Genomic DNA, 22,707 nt, shown 5'->3' on the forward strand with positions numbered 1-22,707 from the left:
GAATTCTTACTGTGTTCTTGATCCTGTTCTTGTCCTTCCTGTCTTATCTATATCATCTAGTTGTGGTTGGGACAGTCACAAAATCCTACTCTAAAAACCTCAGTATGATGCTTATCATTATTTTATGAGAGCGAATTTTGTGCTTCACAAATTCAAAATGACTCAGACGGTTTCATTATGTAATTTTATGGAAAGAATTTGAGCTAAAATTTTCAGGTCATGGCTTACATGACAACAAAACAATCAAATAAGAAAATCAGAACTATAAACAGTTGGTGTAACATTTATAAATGTTTCAGCAATAGGCTCTGCCATGTGTAGCTTAATATGTTTGGAAACTAAAAAAAAAGGCCTTTCCAGTTGCTGCTGTTTAAAAATGTTTCTTAATTAAAAAAAAGACAAAAGGTCAAAATGTAAACACATGTTCCACATAAAAGTGAAGCCAAGAAGATATACTGTATACAGTTATTCCTGTATCTGTTTGACTAAGGATGACATTGTTTAATTTACATTAGCTGTTCCAAGACAAAATAGTCCATGGGAGTGATGTTGAGGGGAATTTGGGGGGTAAAAAGAGAAGGAAAAAAGCCGTTTGTTCCATTTGTTCTAATATATTTCAGTTACACCCAAAAAGCATCTTTTTCAAAGGTCATGTTGAATTAAAACATGATTCGGCTGTTTCGTTCTCATTATTATAGAAAACTAATGTCTTTTAAATGGTGTCCTTTTAGGCCGGGCACGGTGGCTCATGTCTATAATTCCCAGCACTCTGGGAGGCCGACGCAGGCGGATCACCTGAGGTCAGGAATAGGACACCAGCCTGGCCAACATGGTGAAACCCCATCTCTACTAAAAATACAAAAATTAGCTGGGCGTGGTGGCGGGCGCCTTAATCCCAGCTGCTTGGGAGGCTGAAGCAGGAGAATCACTTGAACCCTGGAGACGGAGGTTGCAGTGAGCCGAGATTGCGCCACTGCACTCCAGCTTGGGCGACAGAGGTATACTCTGTCTCAAAAAAATAAATAAATGGTGTCCTTTTTATTTAATACTAGTTATTATTAACATTTTTGACTACTGATGTATCAGATGTGGAACAGTGCTTTACACATTGTCATCTGAACAGATGCTTTACACATATGTGATTTAGTCTTACCCAGAGTAATTGGTGGAATCAAGGTTTGAACCTGGTAATCTGACTTCAGGGTCTTCCTCTTCAACCACGGTTTATACACTTCATTTCAGTAATTCTTTTAGCAGTAACGTGGTTGAAAATAAGCACATATCAAAAAATAAGCTACCTACTTTTCCCTCTAAAAGTTTGCAGGCTAGCCCTGCATTGATCTCTCCCTTTTACAATTTGCATTCTCTGTCTATTCAACTCAAATTAGCATTTCATGTACCTTAGAAACTCAGTACATTTGTTTATTTTATTTTATTTTGTTTTTGACAGAGTCTTGCTCTGTTACCCAGGCTGGAGTGCAGTGGTGCCATCTTGGCTCACTGCAGCCTCTGCCTCTGGGTTCAAGTGATTCTCCTGCCTCAGCTTCCTGAGTAGCTGGGATTACAGGTGTGTGCCACCATGTCTGCCTAATTTTTGTATTTTTGGTAGAGACAAGGTTTTTCCATGTTGGCAAGGCTGGTCTGGAACTCCTGGCCTCAAGTGATCCCACCTGCCTCAGCCTCCCAAAGTACTGGGATTATAGGCAAGAGCCACCACACCCAGCCTACATTTATTTATTTTAGAAATAATCACCTCATGTACTGAGCTGCTTAATTCTCTAAATTTATTTTATTATATACCTTTATTAGCAAAATATATTTGAGTGTACACCCCAATATATGTTGATAAATTTTATACATGTGACAATATATTGACTTATATGTATGATAAAGCTTCCTACAATATAAATTTTGAAAGGAGGAAGTAAAAAGCAATTCTAAGCAAGTTGTAATTTTCTCCTACATCCCAACATATAGCCTTATACACTGTTTTGGCATACATGAACCCCGTTTTGGAGACTACAGCTCTAAACAATACCACTTAAATTGATACTCTAGTAATATATAACGTAGCCATGATCAATTTTGGTTCCCTGATTCAAGCTTCTAGATTATAAAGAGAGTGTGTGTGTGTATGTGTGTGTGTGTGTGTGTGTCTTTTTTAAAAGACAGTCACTCGGTAAGTTAATTGACTCAACAGAAGTTGGCAGAATACAGAGGAAAATTCTATCTTATAAAAAGGAAGTAAAACTACGTTACCTGAAGGGGAAAATCCAGGCTTTTTCTTTTAAAACCTGTTTTCCTGTATATACCTTGAATTTCAATTGTATAGTGGTAATGTTTTTGGTGCAACATTTGTGGATGGGACAAAGAGAATCATATTATAGTTTTCTGGTTAGGAATCAGTAAATTATGGAAATACCGGTCAGAATTAGAAGAAAGTCTAAAGTTTAAAATAGTTGAAAAGAAATGCAATTTCGTAGAGTATTTCAGGTTATTTTGTTAGGAGAGAGATCGTTCACTATTTGCTTTCTTGTAACTTTTGAAAAATGTTTAGCATGTGCTTGGATTACCTATTAAATAAGTGTAAAAATACATGAAAGAAAGGCAATTCTTTTGTAAATATCCATTAAGTAGTAAATAAAACACAGTAGGCCGTGTGTGGTGGCTCACAGCCTGTAATCCCAGCACTTTGGGAGGCCGAGGCGGGCGGATCATGAGGTCAGGAAATCGAGACCATCCTGACTAACTTGGTGAAACCCCGTCTCTACTAAAAATACACACAAAAAAATTAGCCTGGCGTGGTGGCAATTGCCTGTAGTCCCAGCTACTCGGGAGGCTGAGGCAGGAGAATGGCGTGAACCCGAGAGGCAGAGCTTGCAGTGAGCTGAGATCGCAGCACTGCTTGACAGAGTGAGACTCCATCTCAAAACAAAACAAAACAACACAAAACAACAAAACAAACAAAAACCACAGTATATAGCGGCACATGACATGATTCTAAATTGATATAGCCAAATATTCTTGTCTTAAGTCATTCTCTTGGTCCTGAATTCTCACTCCCCTCTCCCTGTCTTTCTGCTAAATCTCACTCTTTTCCCAAAGGTTTAGTTTATATTTTACCCTACCAAATATTTTTGCAAGTTTCCCTCCTTGACGTTAATACTATCAATATGGTAGGATGAATATGGCCTCCATCAGTCAACTTTGCAGATGTCAGGGGTCCTCAGTCTAGGTAGGCAAGAATGTGCAGGAATATACCCTCTCTTTCTAAGTCTTTCCTGTATGTGTTGTGCTTTGCTCACAGTAGGTGTGCAAATGTTTTTTAAAATATTGAACACTGTCTAATGGTAAATGTGTATGAATGTAAAATGATTGAAAACTTCTTAGGCATGTAAATATTTTAAATAGACTTTTTTTATTATACTTTAAGTTTTAGGGTACATGTATACAACGTGCAGGTTTGTTACATATGTATACATGTGCCATGTTGGTGTGCTACACCCATTAACTCTTCATTTAACATTAGGTATATCTCCTAATGCCATCCCTCCTCCCTCCCCCAACCCCACAACAGGCCCCAGTGTGTGATGTTCCCCTTCCCGTGTCCATGTGTTCTCATTGTTCATTTCCCACCTATGAGTGAGAACATGCGGTGTTTGGTTTTTTGTTCTTGTGATAGTTTACTGAGAATGATGGTTTCCAGCTTCATCCATGTCCCTGCAAAGGACATGAACTCATCCTTTTTTATGGCTGCATAGTATTCCATGGTGTATATGTGCCACATTTTCTTAATCCAGTCTATCATTGATGGACATTTGGGTTGGTTCCAAGTCTTTGCTATTGTGAATAATGCCGCATTAAATACATGTGTGCATGTGTCTTTATAGCAGTGTGTTTTATAATCCTTTGGGTATATACCCAGTAATGGGATGGCTGGGTCAAATGGTATTTCTAGTTCTAGATCCCTGAGGAATCTCCACACTGACTTCCACAATGGTTGAACTAGCTTACAGTCCCACCAACAGTGTAAAAGTGTTCCTATTTCTCCACATCCTCTCCAGCACCTGTTGTTTCCTGACTTTTTAATGATCGCCATTCTAACTGGTGTGAGATGGTATCTCATTGTGGTTTTGATTTGCATTTCTCTGATGGCCAGTGATGATGAGCATTTTTTCATGTGTCTTTTGGCTGCATAAATGTCTTCTTTCGAGAAGTGTCTGTTTATATCCTTTGCCCACTTTTTGATGGGGTTGGTTGATTTTTTCTTGTAAATTTGTTTGAGTTCATTGTAGATTCTGGATATTAGCCCTTTGTCAGATGAGTAGATTGCAAAAATTTTCTCCCATTCTGTAGGTTGCCTGTTCACTCTGATGGTAGTTTCTTTTGCTGTGCAGAAGCTCTTTAGTTTAATTACATCTCATTTGTCAATTTTGGCTTTTGTTGCCACTGCTTTTGGTGTTTTAGACATGAAGTCCTTGCCCATGCCTATGTCCTGAATGGTATTGCCTAGGTTTTCTTCTAGGGTTTTTATGGTTTTAGGTCTAACATTTAAGTCTTTAATACATCTTGAATTAATTTTTGTATAAGGTGTAAGGAAGGGATCCAGTTTCAGCTTCCTACATATGGCTAGCCAGTTTTTCCAGCACCATTTATTAAATAGGGAATCCTTTCCCCATTGCTTGTTTTTGTCAGGTTTGTCAAAGATCAGATAGTTGTAGATATGCGGCATTGTTTCTGAGGGCTCTGTTCTGTTCCATTGGTCTTTATCTCTGTTTTGGTACCAGTACCATGCTGTTTTGGTTACCGTAGCCTTGTAGTATAGTTTGAAGTCAGGTAGCATGATGCCTCCAGCTTTGTTCTTTTGGCTTAGGATTGACTTGGCAATTTGGGCACTTTTTTGGTTCCATATGAACTTTAAAGTAGTTTTTTCCAATTCTGTGAAGAAGGTCATTGGTGGCTTGATGGGGATGGCATTGAATCTATAAATTACCTCGGGCAGTATGACCATTTTCACGATATTGATTCTTCCTATCCATGAGCATGGAATGTTCTTCCATTTGTTTGTATCCTCTTTTATTTCATTGAGCAGTGGTTTGTAGTTCTCCTTGAAGAGGTCCTTCACATCCCTTGTAAGTTGATTCCTAGGTATTTTATTCTCTTTGAAGCAATTATGAATGGGAGTTCACTCATGATTTGGCTCTGTGTTTGTCTGTTATTGGTGTAAGAATGCTTGTGATTTTTGCACACTGATTTTGTATCCTGAGACTTTGCTGAAGTTGCCTGTCAGCTTAAGGACATTTTGGGCTGAGACGATGTTAAATAGACTTTTAATAATAGTCTCCTAGTAATGTTTTACATTACTGTATTTTAAGATGTTTCATAAAATATAAAAGCTTTAGCCTATCTTCAGTTCGGTCTCATAGATTTGGACTTCGTTGTATTAAAAATACAACGTGAGGCTTGGGCCTGACATTTGAACACTACAAAATGCACAGAACGCACGTGCACAGGCTTCTTTTGCCTGTAGGATTTCATATTGTAATTGAGGTGACATTCTGGCCCCCCACAAACCACTAATGCTGTATGTCATTGCATCTGCTTATGTGAACTCTGTGCTTAATCTAAAACTGATCTATTGCCCTGAACCTGCTTTGTCCATTTCCATCTTTTTGCGTTTCCTCGTCATTCCTGCCACTCTGCAAGGCAAGCTGCCTTCCTCCCTCTGTTGCTTGAATTCTGCTGACCCCTCAAGACCCACTTGCTGTTTGGACTCCTCCAGTTTTTCCTCTAGCTCCAGCACAGACCTGTCTCTTTAAGATTGAAATGGACATATCCACCCGCTTACCAAATACCTTTGCTTGCATGTTCTTCAGCCACCTCCATACAATTTTATCCTAAACTGAATGTGTTCTCTCGTTCCTCAGTTCTTCTCTCCTGTACTGTGATGTCATTCTTTTTTTTTTTCCCACTCCACTAATTTTCATAAACGTGGTCACTAGAGCTCCTTTTCCTTTGCCTCATACTTTTTAAACCTGGCAATTTGCTTTTATGGAAAAAAGCAAAAATAAACCAGATTGCTTTTAGTTGCCAAAAACTTAAGAGTAATTATGTGAAACATCTGAAATAGTGGAAGCTTTTTTAAGAGTGTGATTTCATTTTGGTATAGACTCTAGATTTGAAGCCTGACTCTGCCATTTATAACTTTTGGGACCTTGAATAAGTTACGTATTTTATGATGAGTGCCTCATTTTCCTCATCTATGAAATGGGAATAAAGATAGTACCTATCTCAGAGGGATGTTTTGAGAATTAAATGAATTAACAGTACCTGGCATACACTAAGCATTAATGTGTGTTAAAAAAACACACAACAAAACCAAAAGGAAACAAACAAATACAAGTTTTAGAATTCAGTGAGAACACGACAGTTTTAAAAAAATGAAATTTGATTAGAAATATAAGCTAGAGATTGCTCTCAAGCCAGTATAGTAATAGTACTTTAAAAAAGTTATTAATGAAAAATATGAAAGTAAAGTCTTTAAATCTTTTAGTTAAGTGTTTCAAATTTTTTAAAACTTGCAGTTCTTTAAATCTTGTGTCCTCCTTTAATTCCATTTGAAATTTGAGGTAAATAGTCCGACTTGGAAAAAAAAGTAAAAAAAAAAAAAGATGGGATAAAGCTTTGCTTTGTTTTCATACCATCCTTTCCCCTGAGAAACAGTGTTTAACTGATAGAGTAAATAGATGTGTGTGTACACAGTCTCCAAGTTTATGGTCTTAAATTCAAGGTTTAGCAGGTAATTTTTGAACAACTTAGGAACCTGTAGGTAGAAGTATTGAAAATTGTTACTTTATTTAAATGAGGCAGATGCTTGTAGAAAAACATAACTGTGTGCCTGAAATACAAATTAATTGGCAAACAATTAGTTGGCATTAAATTGACAGCTTGTTGCCCTTTCCTCATGTCATAATATTTATAAAAGTAAGCTCATGGTGGGACAAATTAATACATCTCCAAGTCTTACATTAGTATGTGTTTTTATTCTGAAAACTTATAATTCTGTACTTATTCAACTACAAATTGCTAATAATTTATTTTTAGAAGAAAATAAAGACAATCTTTTGAGATCTTTGTTTTTACATGAAGTTTGTTCATACGTCTTTGATTTTTTTATTTGACTGTTAACAGCAGTTTACCAGCCAAGCAATATTAGGACTTTTGATGCATAATAATTCCTTGAAATACCTTTCTTGTAATTCCTTAAATGGAATCCAAAAGGTATTTTAGTGTTTGAATTTTAACAAAAACCCGTTTGTAAAAAGAATATTTTATGAAAAATATTTTAGGAGCACATTTTACATTAAAGTACATTTGGAACTAATTTGGTTGGGCTGATAGTATCGGAGCATAGTGAGAGATTTTTATCTGCCAAAACTGAGTAGAGCAGAATTTTTTTTCTCTTTTACTTGTTGTGACGTATTTTCAATATACAGAAAGACACAGATAAATGAGGAACACTCATATAAGCAGTCCTCTAGCTCTGACAGATTTTAACATTTTGGCATCCTTCAAGGTTTTTTATTTTTTTTTCTGGCCACGCACGGTGGCTCACGCCTGTAATCCCAGCCCTTGGGGGAGACCAAGACGGGCAGATCACCTGAGGTCAGGAGTTCGAGACCACCCTGGCCAACATCATGAAACCCCATCTCTACTAAAAATACAAAAATTAGCCGGATGTAATGGCACATGCCTGTAATCCCAGCTTCTTGGGAGGCTGAGGCAGGAGAATCGCTTGAACCCAGGAGGCCAAGGTTGCGGTGAACTCCAGCGTGGGTGACAGAGTAAGACTCTGTCTCAAAAAAAGAAAAAAAGTTGTTATTTTTTTTCTTTTAAAATATACCACATGTGCAGTAGGAGGAGGCCCCTCGTGTACTCTCTCCTGTCCCATTCCATCAACTTCTCTCTCCAGAGATAACCACCACCATGATGCATTTAGTGTTTGTGTTTCTGTTATGTGGTTTTGTAGTATTACTACATAGGCATTAGGTTAGAAATTTGTATAAATTTTGCACTTATAAAAGTTTCTTTTATGTAAATTATTATCCATCAACTTGTTTTTAAGAAGGGCATTTGAGATGTTACATTGATTCATGTAGTTCTAGTTCTCTAGTTCATTTATTTTAACCTTCTATGTAGTATACCCTTGTATAAATATACACTTTATCCATTCTTTGGTAAATATTTTGGTTGTTCCCAATTTGTTGTTATAGTGCTGTAGTGAATGTGTGTGTGTGTGTGTGTGTATGTATGTGTGTTAGGCAAATGTAGTTTTTAAAGATAGTTTTCAGTGTGTGGTCTGGATACCTCTGGGGGACCATTTCCCTCTCTTCCCAGACCTTGCAAGAGTCCATAGGATGAAAATTATAATAATACTTCTAAGATTTTTTTTGCCTTTTTTTCTCTCATGCTCTCAGCATGATAGCTTACGGTGGAGTTTTCCAGAGGGTACATGATGTATGATATTGCGACAGATTGAATGCAGGAGCAAATACGAGAACGCAGCCATCTTCTATCATACCAGATTTGCAAAAATGTAAAACAAAGTCATTCTAAATTTTACTAAGCTTTGTTTGTTTTGGAAAATATAGTTTTTTTTAATCAAAATATGTTATTAGTAACGTGTAAGTTCTTTTAAATTCATATTTTAAATATTTATCAGTTTTAATTTATAATACAATAAATATCAATGGATATAACCATATACGCAAATAATTTTTGAGAGTATATAGAGATTTTGAGATCGAAAAGTTTGTGGACTGCTGCTATAGGGTATGTACCTAAGTGTGGAAAGGTTGATTGTAGGGGTGCAAGCTTTGACTTCACCTCACATTGTCATATCTGCTTTATAAAGGCGTTGCACCAGTTTGTACTCTCATCAGCAGTATGAGTCCCTGATTTTCACATTGAAGCGAACATTCAATATTGTCAGATTTCAACAAGCTTTGACAGTAGGATGGATGTCAGATAGCATCTTACTGTGAATTGAATTTGTTTTCCTCTTATTGCTAGTGACATTGAACATCTTTTCCTGTTCATTGACTGTATTTGTAGTTTATTTTCTTTGAAAATTTTTTGCCATTTTTCCCATCTGGCTGATTGTGTTTTTCTTACTGATTTGTAGAAGGATTTCTCTCCTTCCCTCCCGCCCTCCCTTCCTCTCTTCCTTCCTTCCTTTAATGTTCTGGCTACCAACCCTATGTTGGCAATAGTCATTGAAAAAAATCTCCCAATCTTAGGTTTGTCTTTTCATTTTGTTTACAATAACTTTGAACATAATTTTTAATTTTAATGTAGGCTAATGTTAATCATTCCTTTTGCTTGTGATTTTTTTTGCCTTGTTTAAGGATTTCATCACTAACCCAAATTAAAAAGGTAATCTCTTTATTTTCCTGTAAAAATTTGTAAGTCTTCAGTTTCATCTTTAAGGCTTTAATCTATAATTTATTCTTATATATGGTATGAATTAGGGAATCTCATTTCATTATTTTAGTATGCATCATGTGTTGACTCATTTTTTCCCCCACTGATTTTTAAATGTTAAGTTTCCATTTATTTGTGAAGGTACAAATTTCCACATACATGTGAATGTACTTCAAGCTTCTGTTCTGTTCTATTGGGTTTGCTGTCCTTTCCTCAATGCCTCTTTCCCTTAATTAATGTGACTTTAAAATGGTCTTGATATATGGTATGGTAACTCTCACTTTTTTTTTTTTGCTTTAAAATGATTTAATCATTTGTAGGCTTTTATTAGTCCATAAAACTTTTAGGATATGCTTCTTCAGTTTTGTAGAAAATCTTTATTGGTAGTTTTATTGGAATTGCTTGAATTTATAAACAAAGTTGGAGATGACAGATATTTTAATGATACTGAGTCTTCCTATCCATGAACATGATATATCTCCCTTTATTCAGTCTTCCTTTCATATTCTTCAATAATGTTTTATAATTTTCTCCATAAGGATTTTGCTATCTTTTCTTAGGTTTATTCCTATGTAACTTATCACAACTGGGATTTTAAAAATTATACATTTTAATTTGCTGTTGCTGAGAATATATAACAGGAACTGGTAAAGTTCAATAATAAGAAGACCCTAATCAAACTGAGCAAAGACTTGAACACGTCAATAAAGAAGACCTAAGAATGGCTGGGTGCGGTGGCTCATGCCTGTAATCCCAGCACTTTGGGAGGCCTAGGCAGGCAGATCACTTGAGGTCAGCAGTTTGAGACCAGCCTGGCCAACATGATGAAACCCTGTCTCCACTAAAAATACAGAAATTAGTGGTGGCACATGCCTTTAATCCCAGCTACTTGGGAGGCTGAGGTAGGAGAATCGGTTGAACCGGGATGGCGAAGGTTGCAGTGAACCAAGACTGTGCCACTGCACTCCAACCTGGGCGACAGAGTGAGACTCTGTCTCGGAAAAAAAAGAAGACATAAGAATGGCCAATAAGCACGTGGAATAGTGCTCAATATTTTTAGTTATCAGGATAGTGAAAATTAAAACCACTGTAAGACACCATTAAACACACACATCATTAAACACACACAAGAATGGGTAAAATAAGACATACCTTATGTTGGCTGGAACTCGTATATGGTCCTGGAGGGCATAAAGTGATATAAACACTTAGGAAAACTGTGGGTATATTATAAAGTTAAGCATTCACCCACCTATGACCAAGCAATCCCACTCCTAGGTATTTAAGAGAAATAAAAGTAACATTTACAAAATGGTTGTAAACATATGCTTTTATTCAACCAAAGTTATTGTAAACAAAATGAAAAGACAAGCACAAGACTGGAAGTTTTTTCAATGAATATTACCAACAAAGGGTTGAATATTTAGAAGAATATTAAACAATATTTATAAAAGCTTTATTCAAAATAGCTCAAACTGGAAACTGAAATGTCCATCAACAGGAGAATGGCGATATATATAAGGGAATACTACTCATCAATAAAAAAGAACAGTAGGAATTAATCTTATGTTTGCATGAAGTTCAAAGACAGGCAAAGCTAAACTACAGTGGTAGAAATCCTAACAAGTAATTGCCTATGAGATAGTGGGAATTGACTGTAAGGGGGTTCAAGGAAACTTTCCAAGGTGTTGAAAATGTTTTATATCTTGATTGGAGTGTTGGTTGTGGATGTATATGTTTATCAAAACTCATTGAATTGTACATTTTATTGTATGTCAGTTTCACATCTTTTTTTAAAAAAAAAATTGGAAATGTGGACACTCTTGAAATCTTTTTTTTCCACATTTTATTGAGAAATGCCATTGCCTTCTGCTCTGATTATCTTGTGAAATCTTTCATTATTCTTGTTAGAGACTAAAACCAGGTTACATTTTCATAATTGTGGGGCATAAATGGTACTGCTTTTAATAATACTACTTGAAAAAAAGCCAAAGACTAGTCAAGCTCTAGTGTTAAAAGTCTATTTTATGTTTTTAGCCAGTACTATATATTTTAATTTATGGGTTTCAGAAACTTAATACTTGTATACATAACATTTGCTGTTTTTTTTTGAAACCATGTCTCACTCTGTCACCAAGACTGGAGTGCGGTGGTACGATCTGAGCTCACTGCAACTTCTGCCTCCCAGGTTTGAGCGATTCTCATGCCTCACCCTCCCAAGTATCTGGGACTACAGGTGTGCACCACCATGCCTGGCTAATTTTTGTATTTTTAATAGAGACGGGTTTTACCATGTTGGCCAGGCTGAACTCCTGGCCTCATGTGATCTGCCCACCTGGGCCTCCCAAAGTGCCAGGATTACAGGCATGAGCCTCCATGCCTGGCCAAATGATCTTTAGGTGCCACCCCTATTATATTATTTTTCATTAGCACTATTGCTTTAGCATTTTTGAACCTAATGTATATTGTAGCCAGCAGTGTTCTAAGCCTTGGGGATACAGTAATGAAGCAGACAGACAAGGAAAGACCCTGCCCTCATGGAGCTTATAATGTAGCGAAGGAGGAGACAGACAATAAACATAAAACAGGTCTCTTTTGCCAGCTCTGGAGAAAAGGAAACAGGATGATACCATGGAAAGGAACAAGAGGGGCAACTTTAAACTGGGTGTTCAGGGAAAAGCTTCCTGAGAGGGAGTTATTTGAGCTGAGACTGGAATGGCAGGAATATCTTCATTCTGGGAGTTGTATGAGGAAGGCTTTGAATATGGGTATTTTCTATAACCGTACTCTTATTAGTAGGCCAACCTTAATCACATCCCTGATTATTCTCTCAGTTGCTCTTCATTTCAAAGTCTCCCTCCTGTCTTTTCCCGTTTGTTTCTCCCCAATTACCCTTCTCTGGAGCTGTTTTGTTGTGACTTTATAGACATGTAGCAATTTGAACTCTTTGCAGCTTCCAGCTTTTCCGGTGTTCTTAGCCTAGTTTGGATTGTTTACTCTTACAAGCAGAACATTGGTCTCCATAAATCTGCTCTTTACATGAATCTGACCATACAGACTTAAAAGAGACAGTTTTGTGTATGGAGAAGCAGAAAGTGAATTTACATCGTCTTGACAGTGGCGTTTCCCACTCCTTTCTACTTAACTCTGAGCCCACATTTAAAATCCTGAAAGTATTTGGGAATGTTTTTCTTGACATTGTTACTGCCTCAACTCTGTGTTTTATAAAAACTTAGTCATTTTAGGATTCTTCTAGCTGAAACTGTATTTTTCTCTCTTTTTCTAAGAGGGCATTGTTGGTAAAATCCTCATGAATTAAGAAGTGGAGACTCATGTTCATTCACAAGCAAAAATATGTTTTTTTCTAATTTAATCATTCTATTACTTTCATATTCTAAAATGTCAGTTATATTTTGAGGAATTCGGTTAGTAAATATAAAGAAAGTCTTTGAAGTTGGCACTTTGTAAAAGCAGAAGGAGCATCGATATTTCGTCTTACTCTGCCCCACCTCCAGCCGTAATCCACGTGTCTGAGTGGGTTGGACACCTGATCTCTGTGCTTCTTTGCTGTATAATCAAAAAGGAAGAAGAAAAGTGGTCTCCCAAGTGCTGGCTTCTCAAACAGCTCCCGTTATGTCTCATAAGAAGTGCCTTGAGGTACATGGTTCATAATCTGTGTCTCCTTGAGACCAAGACCATGAAGCCTTGGAGGGTACCCGCCAACTATTATTCTGTCCTTGTACCTTTGAGCCCCTTCACAGGCTGAATCTCAACAAATTCCTAGGCACTGTGTATCTAGAAATACATAGTATTTAAAGGGCTTACAAGACAGTGATGAGTAAAGTATCTCTGAGTATTAATAATTGTGGTCAAGGTTCAGTACCTTTTAACAAAAATATAGAAAATAAGTGGTCCTTTTCAATACCAGAAATTATGTATGTATTAAAAGTTTGCAAGTTGTGTGTGTTAGGTTAATCAGAAAAATTTTCAAGTTTTGTTGTTTATTTGCCTGTTTGCTGTTGACCTTTTGAAAAAGTTAATTATTCCTTGGTTCAAGGGTGAGCCTTACTTCACTTTAATTTTTGAAGCACAGGCATAAGAGAAATTCATTTATTCTGCACTAAATATTTACTCTGTCAAAAATAATTATGTTACATGGTTTCAATTTACACAGTTTCTAGAATATTTTATTTAGACAGTTAACAGATTCAGAAAGTGTTTGTTGCTAGAAAAGGTGATTAATGGGAGGATAAGGATGCTAAAATTATTCAGCTGAATCCAAGATTATTGTGTATATTTCACTTAGGGTATATGAACACTTTTCTGCAAAAGGCTAATTTAACTAACACAGCTCCAGTGTAGATAGGGTAGTTTGTTTTTTATTTTTGTTTGCTCGGGGTGTGTGTGTGTGTGTGTGTGTGTGTGTGTGTGTGTGTTTATGACTGCAGATCACAGCTCAGGGCTCTTGTTTCTTTAACTTGGAGTTTCCCTCCCAGGAGTATGCTCAGAGATGCAAACTGTGTGTACTGCTATCAACCTTTTAGTTTCATAGATTATCTTAGGTTTTTTAGTCTTCTACTGGATTTCTCTTTCACCTGCAGTATTTCTAAATTAGGTAGCTACTTGCAGGGTGTAAGTCTTTGAAGCCGTTGTATTTGAAAATACAACTAGACTTAATAAGCTCTTCAAGGGCAGGGACTCTCTTACAATTCCAGTGCCCAGCATCCACACTCAATACAGCAACAAAATTAATGGGGAGAGGGAGACTTGCTCTGTTTCTTTGCAGAGTTTATTGATGCATTCTGCAGGTATTTACTCAGCACCTTTATCTGCCAGGCACTGTGATAGGCATTGGGCATGAAGAGGTGAGCAGATAAGCAGTTCCTGCTGGCCTGGTGCAGAACTCCGTCCAGCAGGTATGGGAGGCTGTTTTCACTGCTGAGATAGAGAGACTTCTTCGGTTTATCCAGAGTAATGGAGGATTTTTCTTGTAAGGACACGGAAGGATTAAAGAAGACTTGAATCAGTTACACTTCTGGGTCTCTTGGGAGCGTAGGAACTAAACTAATCTAGTGGAATATAGTTTGGCAACAGAAGATATCTCTGGTTATACAAGCACGAAGATATTCATAGGAACATAGGACTCAGTGTTCCACTGCAGTAGTGTTGGGGAGAAAGTCAAACCTTATATAAATATTTTTGTCTTTTTTCCTTGGGGATTCACTGAGATCTTAGGTTATATTCTCTTAAAAATGCTAGGATTTTACTCTGTTCTTAAATCATATTGTTTGTTTCTCCAGGCATACAATATGTTTCCTATTTTTTCGTTCTATCCTAGTCTCTAGTTTTCTCTCTATGTGGGGTGTGTGTGTGTGTGTGTATTCACCAAATATCCACAGAATAAGAAAATCTAAAGGTAAAAACAAAAAGTCTGAGAAAATTTAATTTGACTTGTCACATTTTAAGATAACTTCATCTGTTAACATTTTTTGGGAATTTGTATTGCTGTGTATTTTTTATATTTAAAAAGCGGTAATATTAGTTTACAGTAAATAAGCGTCAGTCTCTTACATTTGAATAGGAATTTATAGTTGACAGGTACATCCAAAGATGTTTAGGTTTTTTCTGTTTTTGAGATGGAGTACCGCTCTTTGCCCAGGCTGGAGTGCAGTGGCAGGATCTCCACTCACTGCAACCTCTGACTTCTGGGTTCAAGCAATTCTCTTGCCTCAGCCTTCCGAGTAGCTGGGATTACAGGTGCTCACCACCATGCCCAGCTAATTTTTTTTTTAATTTTTAGTATAGAGATGGGGTTTCTCTATGTTGGCCCGGCTGGTCTTGAACTCCTGACTTCAGGTGATCTGCCTACCTCGGCCTCCCTAAGTGCTGGGATTACAGGCGTGGGCCACCATGCCTGGCCAGGTTTTTTTCTTCAGAAAAACCCCCTGAAAGAAGCAGGGCAGATTTTACTCTCCATATATCACAAGTTGAAAATTTAAGTCAAGGTTACATGGTTCATCTATGCCATCAGAAGGCAATGTGGCCAGTATTAGAGCCCAAGGCTCCTGTCTGCCACTTGGGTGGTCTGTCCATGCCCCATGCTTCACCCCCTCCCTGCCAGTGATGTGGAAGGTCGGGATGTTGGCAGTGCCCATCGTCACCTTCCTGCTCCCCTTCCCTGACTTAATTCCTGAGAGAGAGGACCAGGCATAGCTTGGCCAGATGCACATTTCTTTATTTCCAGCAAGGCCTCCACCCTGAATCCCAGCCTTCTTCTCTATTTTGGTAATTAGACTAAAAAGCTTAGAAAAATGATGAAGGTGACCGTTAACTTGCTGAAAGTTTGTACAGGAAACATTTGTGTTTCATCCCTGCAAGTGGAAATGGAGGGATATGGGTATGAGAGATTGGATTTTTGGTGATTGTTCTCAAAACCCAGTATTTACCTTAATTACTGCATACCACTTGCTTGGTGCACCCATCTTCTTAACTGTCCAATCCTATGCCCCATTTACTGTCGGAAAATGAAAATCATAGACTTATAACCTGTCTACTCACGATTTAGAAATTGATAGAATGTCTAGCAGAAATATCAAGGAGAAATAAAATAATTTATAGCAAGTAAAATGTATTTCAGTAGGTATGTGTTTCAGCATGTACTCAAGAAGACAGTGTAGTTAGATTGTCCCACCTAGATGTAGAGGCTCTATGAATATAAAAGCTGCAAACGGAGTCTGATCAAAAAGCATTGTACTAGGAATCCAAATACCATAAGGAGCATTGTAGTAGTCGCATGGTTTTCTGAAATGATGAACATCTATTAGTAAAATTCCAAACAAAGCAAGAAACAAAACCCAAATTTGATGTTGTCACTGTGTTGTAGAAAATTTGATGTATATTAAAACTGCATAAATGAATCAAGTGTATATAAAGAGCTGTATTAGGATTTAGGCCCAGATGGTTATAAATGGACTTTTTTTTGCCATTGTGAATGCCCAGTGGGATGTTTTAAAAGTTATGCAGGACAAAAGTTGAAGGTTGCAGGACAGTTCTTTGTTGTGCAGGATTGTTGTGGAGTTTGCCTGACAAAAGCCAAGGAAGGGTGTCCTCTGAATTACTGTGACAATCAAAATTGCCCCCACAAATTTAGAAAACATCTTCTAGATAGCGATGCCACCTTTGTGGAAAACCTTTACCTTAAACACTTCAGAAAGACACAGAAACCTAAGGATCCCAGGAAAACAAAGACTTCCCGACCTTTTAAACCAGGAGCTCATAGTCCTGTGGCTTCATCATCTAAAGAGGCTGGAGGGGGCAGGGGGGCAGAGAATGTCTACTATATTTTTGCCCCAAGACTGAGAGAAGTTTTTAACCTTCATCTTGCCTATATCTGCTTGCACTCTCCGTTCTGCATTCCTGTGGTTGCATTTTTTTGCATTTTGTTTCCATTCATTGTCCTAGTAGCTTGCTGGGGTGGCACTCTTTAGACTAACTTTAATAGTTGCAAAAAAGGGGTTTGAAAACTGATGGGCCTTTGTGTGTATGTGTAGTAAAATATATATAACACAATTTATCTGATGCAAGTTTTTAATAAGTAATTTGTGACTGTGCAAGTATATGACTAAAGTATTGTGGTATATAAATAGTAAATATTGTATGTCTTTCAGTCACTTTGGAGGATATAATTTTGTTATAAATGATAATATCTTGATAATTGGGTTTATGAATTATTTCACAAAGTTAATCTTTAATCATAATGAAGATCACGAAGGAAGATAATATTCACCTCTTATTGTATGATTTCAGGAATCTGTATTTTCACTTTCTGTTCTCTCTGAGGCAGCGTTTTGATGCAAGATACTCGTAAATTCAGATTCTCCAGCTGTGATGAAGAGTGACTGTGTGATCTAAAACAAATTAATAAATTTCTCTGAGACTTACTGTAAAATGTACTCATCAGTTGTTTGAAGATGCTGATTTTTTTTTTGTTTGAGACTGAGTTTTATTGTGTCACCCAGGCTGGAGTGCAGTGGCGTGATCTTGGCTCACTGCAACCTCTGCCTCCTGGGTTCAAGCGATTCTCCTGCCCCAGCCTCCCAAGTAGCTGGGATTAGAGGCACCTGTCACCATGCCCAGCTAATTTTTGTAGTTTTTAGTAAAAATGGGGTTTCCTCATGTTGGCCAGGCTGGTCTCAAACTCCTCACCTCAGGTGATCTGCCCACCTTGGCCTCCCAAAGTGTTGGGATTACAGACGTGAGCCACCGTGCCTGGCCGAAGGTGCTGATATTTGATAGCATGATTGTAAGGATTAATGCACTACACATCTGACATAGTTTTATTATAGTACTTGTTCCTGTGCATACATATTTTTCATGCAGTGCAATCATACTGCTGATAAAAATTTTGTCTTCTCTTTTTACTTGACCTGGTGTTTCCATAGTGTAAACAAATTTCATAATTACTCTTCTAAAAGTATTGAAGTAGACTCATGACATTCTGTTACCAAAATACTGCATAGTACATTGTGTCCTTTCTTTATATAACATGAGCCAGAAATGTACCTGCTTCTCTTGAGAAAGACATGTTTTTAAAAACCTCAGTTCTTGAGATAACGATGTCATCAAAACCAAGAAGATACAGAGCTGAGTTGAGTCGGAGGAGTGGGCAGATGGTAGGCTTGCCAGCTGAGTGGTGCGCACACCAGGATGAGATTGCAGCTTTCAGTGGACAGATTTGCGTGTTATGGACATTTGGATTGCACAAAAACTGTCAGAACTATAAATCTGAGACTTTCAAGGATATACTATCCTTCAGCTAAAGATGATTTCAACATACATGAGCAATTTCTGTTCTGTTTTCTAATTTTATCATTTAAGAAATGATGCTGCTGAATAGATTTATTCATACATTGCTCTTTCCTTCACTAGTAGTACTTCTTTAGGTTAAATCTCTAGTAGATTTACCCTATTAAGTGACACAAGTCTTTTATAGTACTTGATGTAATTGCCAAATTGTTGTTTAAAGGTATTGTATTGCTTTATATGGTTCCCAGTTCAGTAGTTTTAGCTGTCTGTAACTAGGGATTTTTCTTTTAATTTAAAGTGCTAATTTAATAGGTAAAATATTGATTTCAATTTATATTTATTTGATTATTAATGAATTTCAGCATTTAATTTTCGTATATTCATGGTATTTCCTCTTATTTATTCATCTTTTTCTTTAGTTAAATTATAAGATGGTTTACCAATTTGAGCCTTTTCAGGGTTTTGGGAAAATTAGACTTTTAATCTAATCATATTATTCTGCTTTTTCTTTTAGCTCCAGTAATAAACCGATTCACAAGGCGTGCCTCAGGTAAGTCTGATTATATTATGGATTTTGTTTATTAATGGTGACATTTAAAAAATGATAATATTGGACAAGAAGGTACAAAGAATAATTGCTGTATAGTAAACCTTTATTTGTCAGTTATTTCTCCCAGAAAACACAACTATCTGATATAATCACTATCTAGGAAGCAATTGAAAATGCCCTACCTAGGAAGCAATTTCAAATGCAATTGAAAATGTGAGTGGCTACACTGAAAGTCACACTGTGTACTAAACTGGTGGGCCTTTTTAAATGGAGACTCTCAGCCCAGGGTGTTATTCTTGCTCTTGATAGAATTACTATCTGTATGGTTGTCTGATTTACCAGCCATAATCTAGAAACAGTGATTTAGCAGATGGGTAAAGGACACCTTAGAAACAGTGATAAGTGAGTGAGTGTTTTTTTGTTTGTTTGTTTGTTTTCATAAGAGGGTTTTTAATAAGGGACAGGAGAACTCTTAAAATGCAGGTATAAGAACTTGTCATTATGGGACCATTTAGAATAGGAGCAAATTGCTTTATATTTGTTTGTGCCCCTGAGGCTATTGCTGGTTTAAATATACTACAGTACCCTAATGTAGTCAGCATGATAGGCCTTAGCCATTAACAAGGGCATACATTAACTTCAATATACTGTGTACTATTTAAACTGCTGGGGAAGTATGAGACAGAATTAAGAGCACTTCTGTCCAAAATGGCTTAAGTTAAATGAGTTTGGGCATTGAGATAAACTATTATTTAGAAAATTCACCATATGGCTTATCTTCTCTGTGTAAGAGGACAAATGAAGTGAGGGTAATATTTGATTTGAGAAAATTACTCTTTAAGTATACCTGGAAATTTTTTGTTAAACCCAAGATAAACATTTCACACAGATCATCTTTGGAGTTGATATAATACAAATGGGTCATTTATTTCACAAAATTACCTTATTTCCACCTGTGCTGTAATATTAAAGACATTTTAATGTTGAATTTTATTTTTGATTTGTCAGCAGTTACTGGTATAATTTACTCTTGTTATGTAGTGACCAGGTCTATAAGGATAATATGCTATATTGGAATAACATCTACTTTATCATTCTGAGCTTTTTGTAATCTCAAGGCGTGTTTATTTTAAATGGTGAAAACAAGTGTAGATTGTAATGCCTTTTGTGGAATGAGACATTATGTTTATGTCAGTAAGGCGTCAAATTTTATCCCAAAGAACTATCAAGTGTGATCATATTCTAGTGTAGTAGTCCTTTATGAGCAGTGGTGGGAATAGGGGAGGAAGAAGAGAGAATCAGTATTGTGATGCCTTGTCTTCATGAGGTGAAATTCTTTCAATAGAAACACAGTTAAGAGTCATAGAATAAATAATCACCATTTCTACCTCAAACCGTATGACATGTGACATTTATTTCTGGGCACGTTCTATTAGTATTTGTTGTACATTATACGTATCATTGGCTGGGCGAGGTGGCTCACGCCTGTAATCCCAGCACTTTGGGAGGCTGAGGCGGGCAGATCACGAGGTCAGGAGATCAAGGCCATCCTGGCTAACATGGTGAAACCCCGTCTCTACTAAAAATACAAAAACAAAATTAGCTGGATGTGGTGGCGGGCACCTGTAGTCCCAGCTACTCGGGAGGCTGAGGCAGGAGAATGGCGTGAACCTGGGAGGCGGAGCTTGCAGTGGGCCAAGATCGCACCACTGCACTCCAGCCTGGGTGACAGGGCGAGACCGCATCTCAAAAAAAAATAAAAAATAAAAAATAAATAAATATATATATATTTTAATTGATAGATCAGGGGCTCCAGGGTATAGGTTAGTTTTGAAATGCCATTATTTTATACCCCACCCCCATGTGTGTCCAGTACATTTTAGCAAGACTTGGCCAGAATTGTAGAGATGATGTAATGCCACAAAGAAATACACATTAAAATCAAATGTTGCATTTATTCCCAGAATGACAGGTAATAAGAAATGTCAGTGAAAACAACAGGAAACAGTTTGGTATAAATAAGATGATACCAAGTTCAGGAGTCACGCTGTATACAGCAGTAAGCCTTAAAAGGAGTAAAATTGTTATCCCAATAATATAATATGCTGGAAATCATCAGGAGAATGAATCTTGACATTAATTATAAGAAAGAAAAGAGAACTAATTTATGGAGTACCACTGATGGATCAGGCACTGTGCTAAGCATTTTATATACATTTTTAGTCTTTCAGGCAAGGCAAATAAAATTATTTAATACTTTGAATAAAAAAATGGTATAAGAAAAAAGGGAAGAGGATTTATTTAATCATCTACTTCTCTGTATTTTATTTGAGACTTTCTTAATTCTTATAAAAGTTTGTCTAAAATGTTTTTGGCAAAGAATATAGAAACACTCTTAAGACATCCTGAGGAGGAAATGCTACAGTTTTTTTGTTAATTTAATTTAGTGCTAACATGAAGTTTAGTAGTAGAGATGTACTTTAACTTTTTTAAAAAGTAACATTTCCTGAAAATAAAAAAGAAATGATAATTTTCTCAAAATGCAGTCAATTGTATTTGATAATTAAAAAGATTTCTTATGATACCTTTTCTGATTGAGTTTTCAGAGATACTTTTTCTTTTCATAACCCATAAAACTTTAATGTAAGAATGGTAATTTAGGGGAAGAAAGTAAGTCAGGTAAAATCAACTGGAAGTCTGTACAACGTAAGAGTTTGTTTTTTATTCATCTGTTTTTAAATTAAAGTTACAACAGTAAATGCTATATGTATATATTACAACAATAAATACAAAATGTGTAGTGCTAGGTGTTCTATCATTGTTGATTGAAAAGAAAAAATTACTATGAATTATAATTAATAACTCATTAACTGACTTTCCTAAATCTTTTGAGTTTTTGGCTTTTGATATTCATACTGCATCTATCAAACATAAATATTTCAAACCTGAATAATTTAAACAAAACATTTCCCCTTTGGATACCTTTTTCTTTTGTTATGAAGGTGAGAGGAATATTTATGCTTAACAAATACATTCTTTAGGATTATTTTTACACTTTTAAGAACACTATTTGTGCTATAGTCTCTTGTCTTCTTCATGTGTTCAGTGCTGCCCCACAAACGTGTCAGTTTTTATTTTTGTAAGTGAAAGGAATCAGTTTCACTCAGTATTTTCAAACAGAATTCCTAGCATCTTAAGAGTTTATAGAGGCTTCAGGGTTGTATAAGCCAGCATCCTACTTGGTACAGGAGTGGAAGGCATGTAGAAAGCATGACTAACGAAGAGAAGCGTAGATGGGCACCAGAAGAATAGGACCCAACTTTACTGATTAGATTGGATGAGTTCCACAAAACATGATGAAAAACTGTCAGATGTCTTCTGAAATCCAGATATATCTCTGATAGCATCCTGACAGCACCCCATAACCTTATTTTTAAACAGTACCTCATGGTCCCATTTTTAAACAAAAGAAAAAGAAATACTGCTTTTGGTCTCTTAAAATGCTCTTCAGCTCTTAATAATCCCTTCTTATCAGTACATCCTTAAGACAGAGAGGCCTGGTGTGGTGGCTCACACCTGTAATCCCAGCACTTTGGGAGGCCGTGGTGGGCGGATCACTAGAGGTCAGGAGTTCGAGACCAGCCTGGCCAACTTGGTGAAATCCCTTCTCTACCAAAAAATACAAAAATTAGTCAGGCATGGTGGCGCGTGCCTATAGTCCCAGTTACTCGGGAGGCTGAGGCAGGAGATTCACTTGAACCCTGGAGGTGGAGGTTACAGTGGGCTGAGATTGTGCCACTCACTCCAACCTGGGCAACAGAGTGAGACCCTGTCTCAAAAAATAAAATAAAATAAAATAAAGTAACAGA

General features: G+C 36.8%; 1 protein-coding gene across 1 annotated transcript in view; it reads left to right on the forward strand.

The window, feature by feature from the left end:
• The window catches only part of PRKAR2B (protein kinase cAMP-dependent type II regulatory subunit beta), a 119,958-nt gene that overhangs the window by 6,724 nt on the left and 90,527 nt on the right, over nt 1–22,707 (forward strand). Inside the window, exon 2 of the mRNA XM_003811199.5 lies at nt 18,803–18,838. Coding sequence (XP_003811247.1) covers nt 18,803–18,838 — 36 coding nt within the window. The remainder of the gene's footprint in view (nt 1–18,802; nt 18,839–22,707) is intronic.

Source organism: Pan paniscus, chromosome 6, assembly GCF_029289425.2.
Source record: "Pan paniscus chromosome 6, NHGRI_mPanPan1-v2.0_pri, whole genome shotgun sequence".
In the NCBI taxonomy this organism is placed as follows: Eukaryota; Metazoa; Chordata; class Mammalia; order Primates; family Hominidae; genus Pan; species Pan paniscus.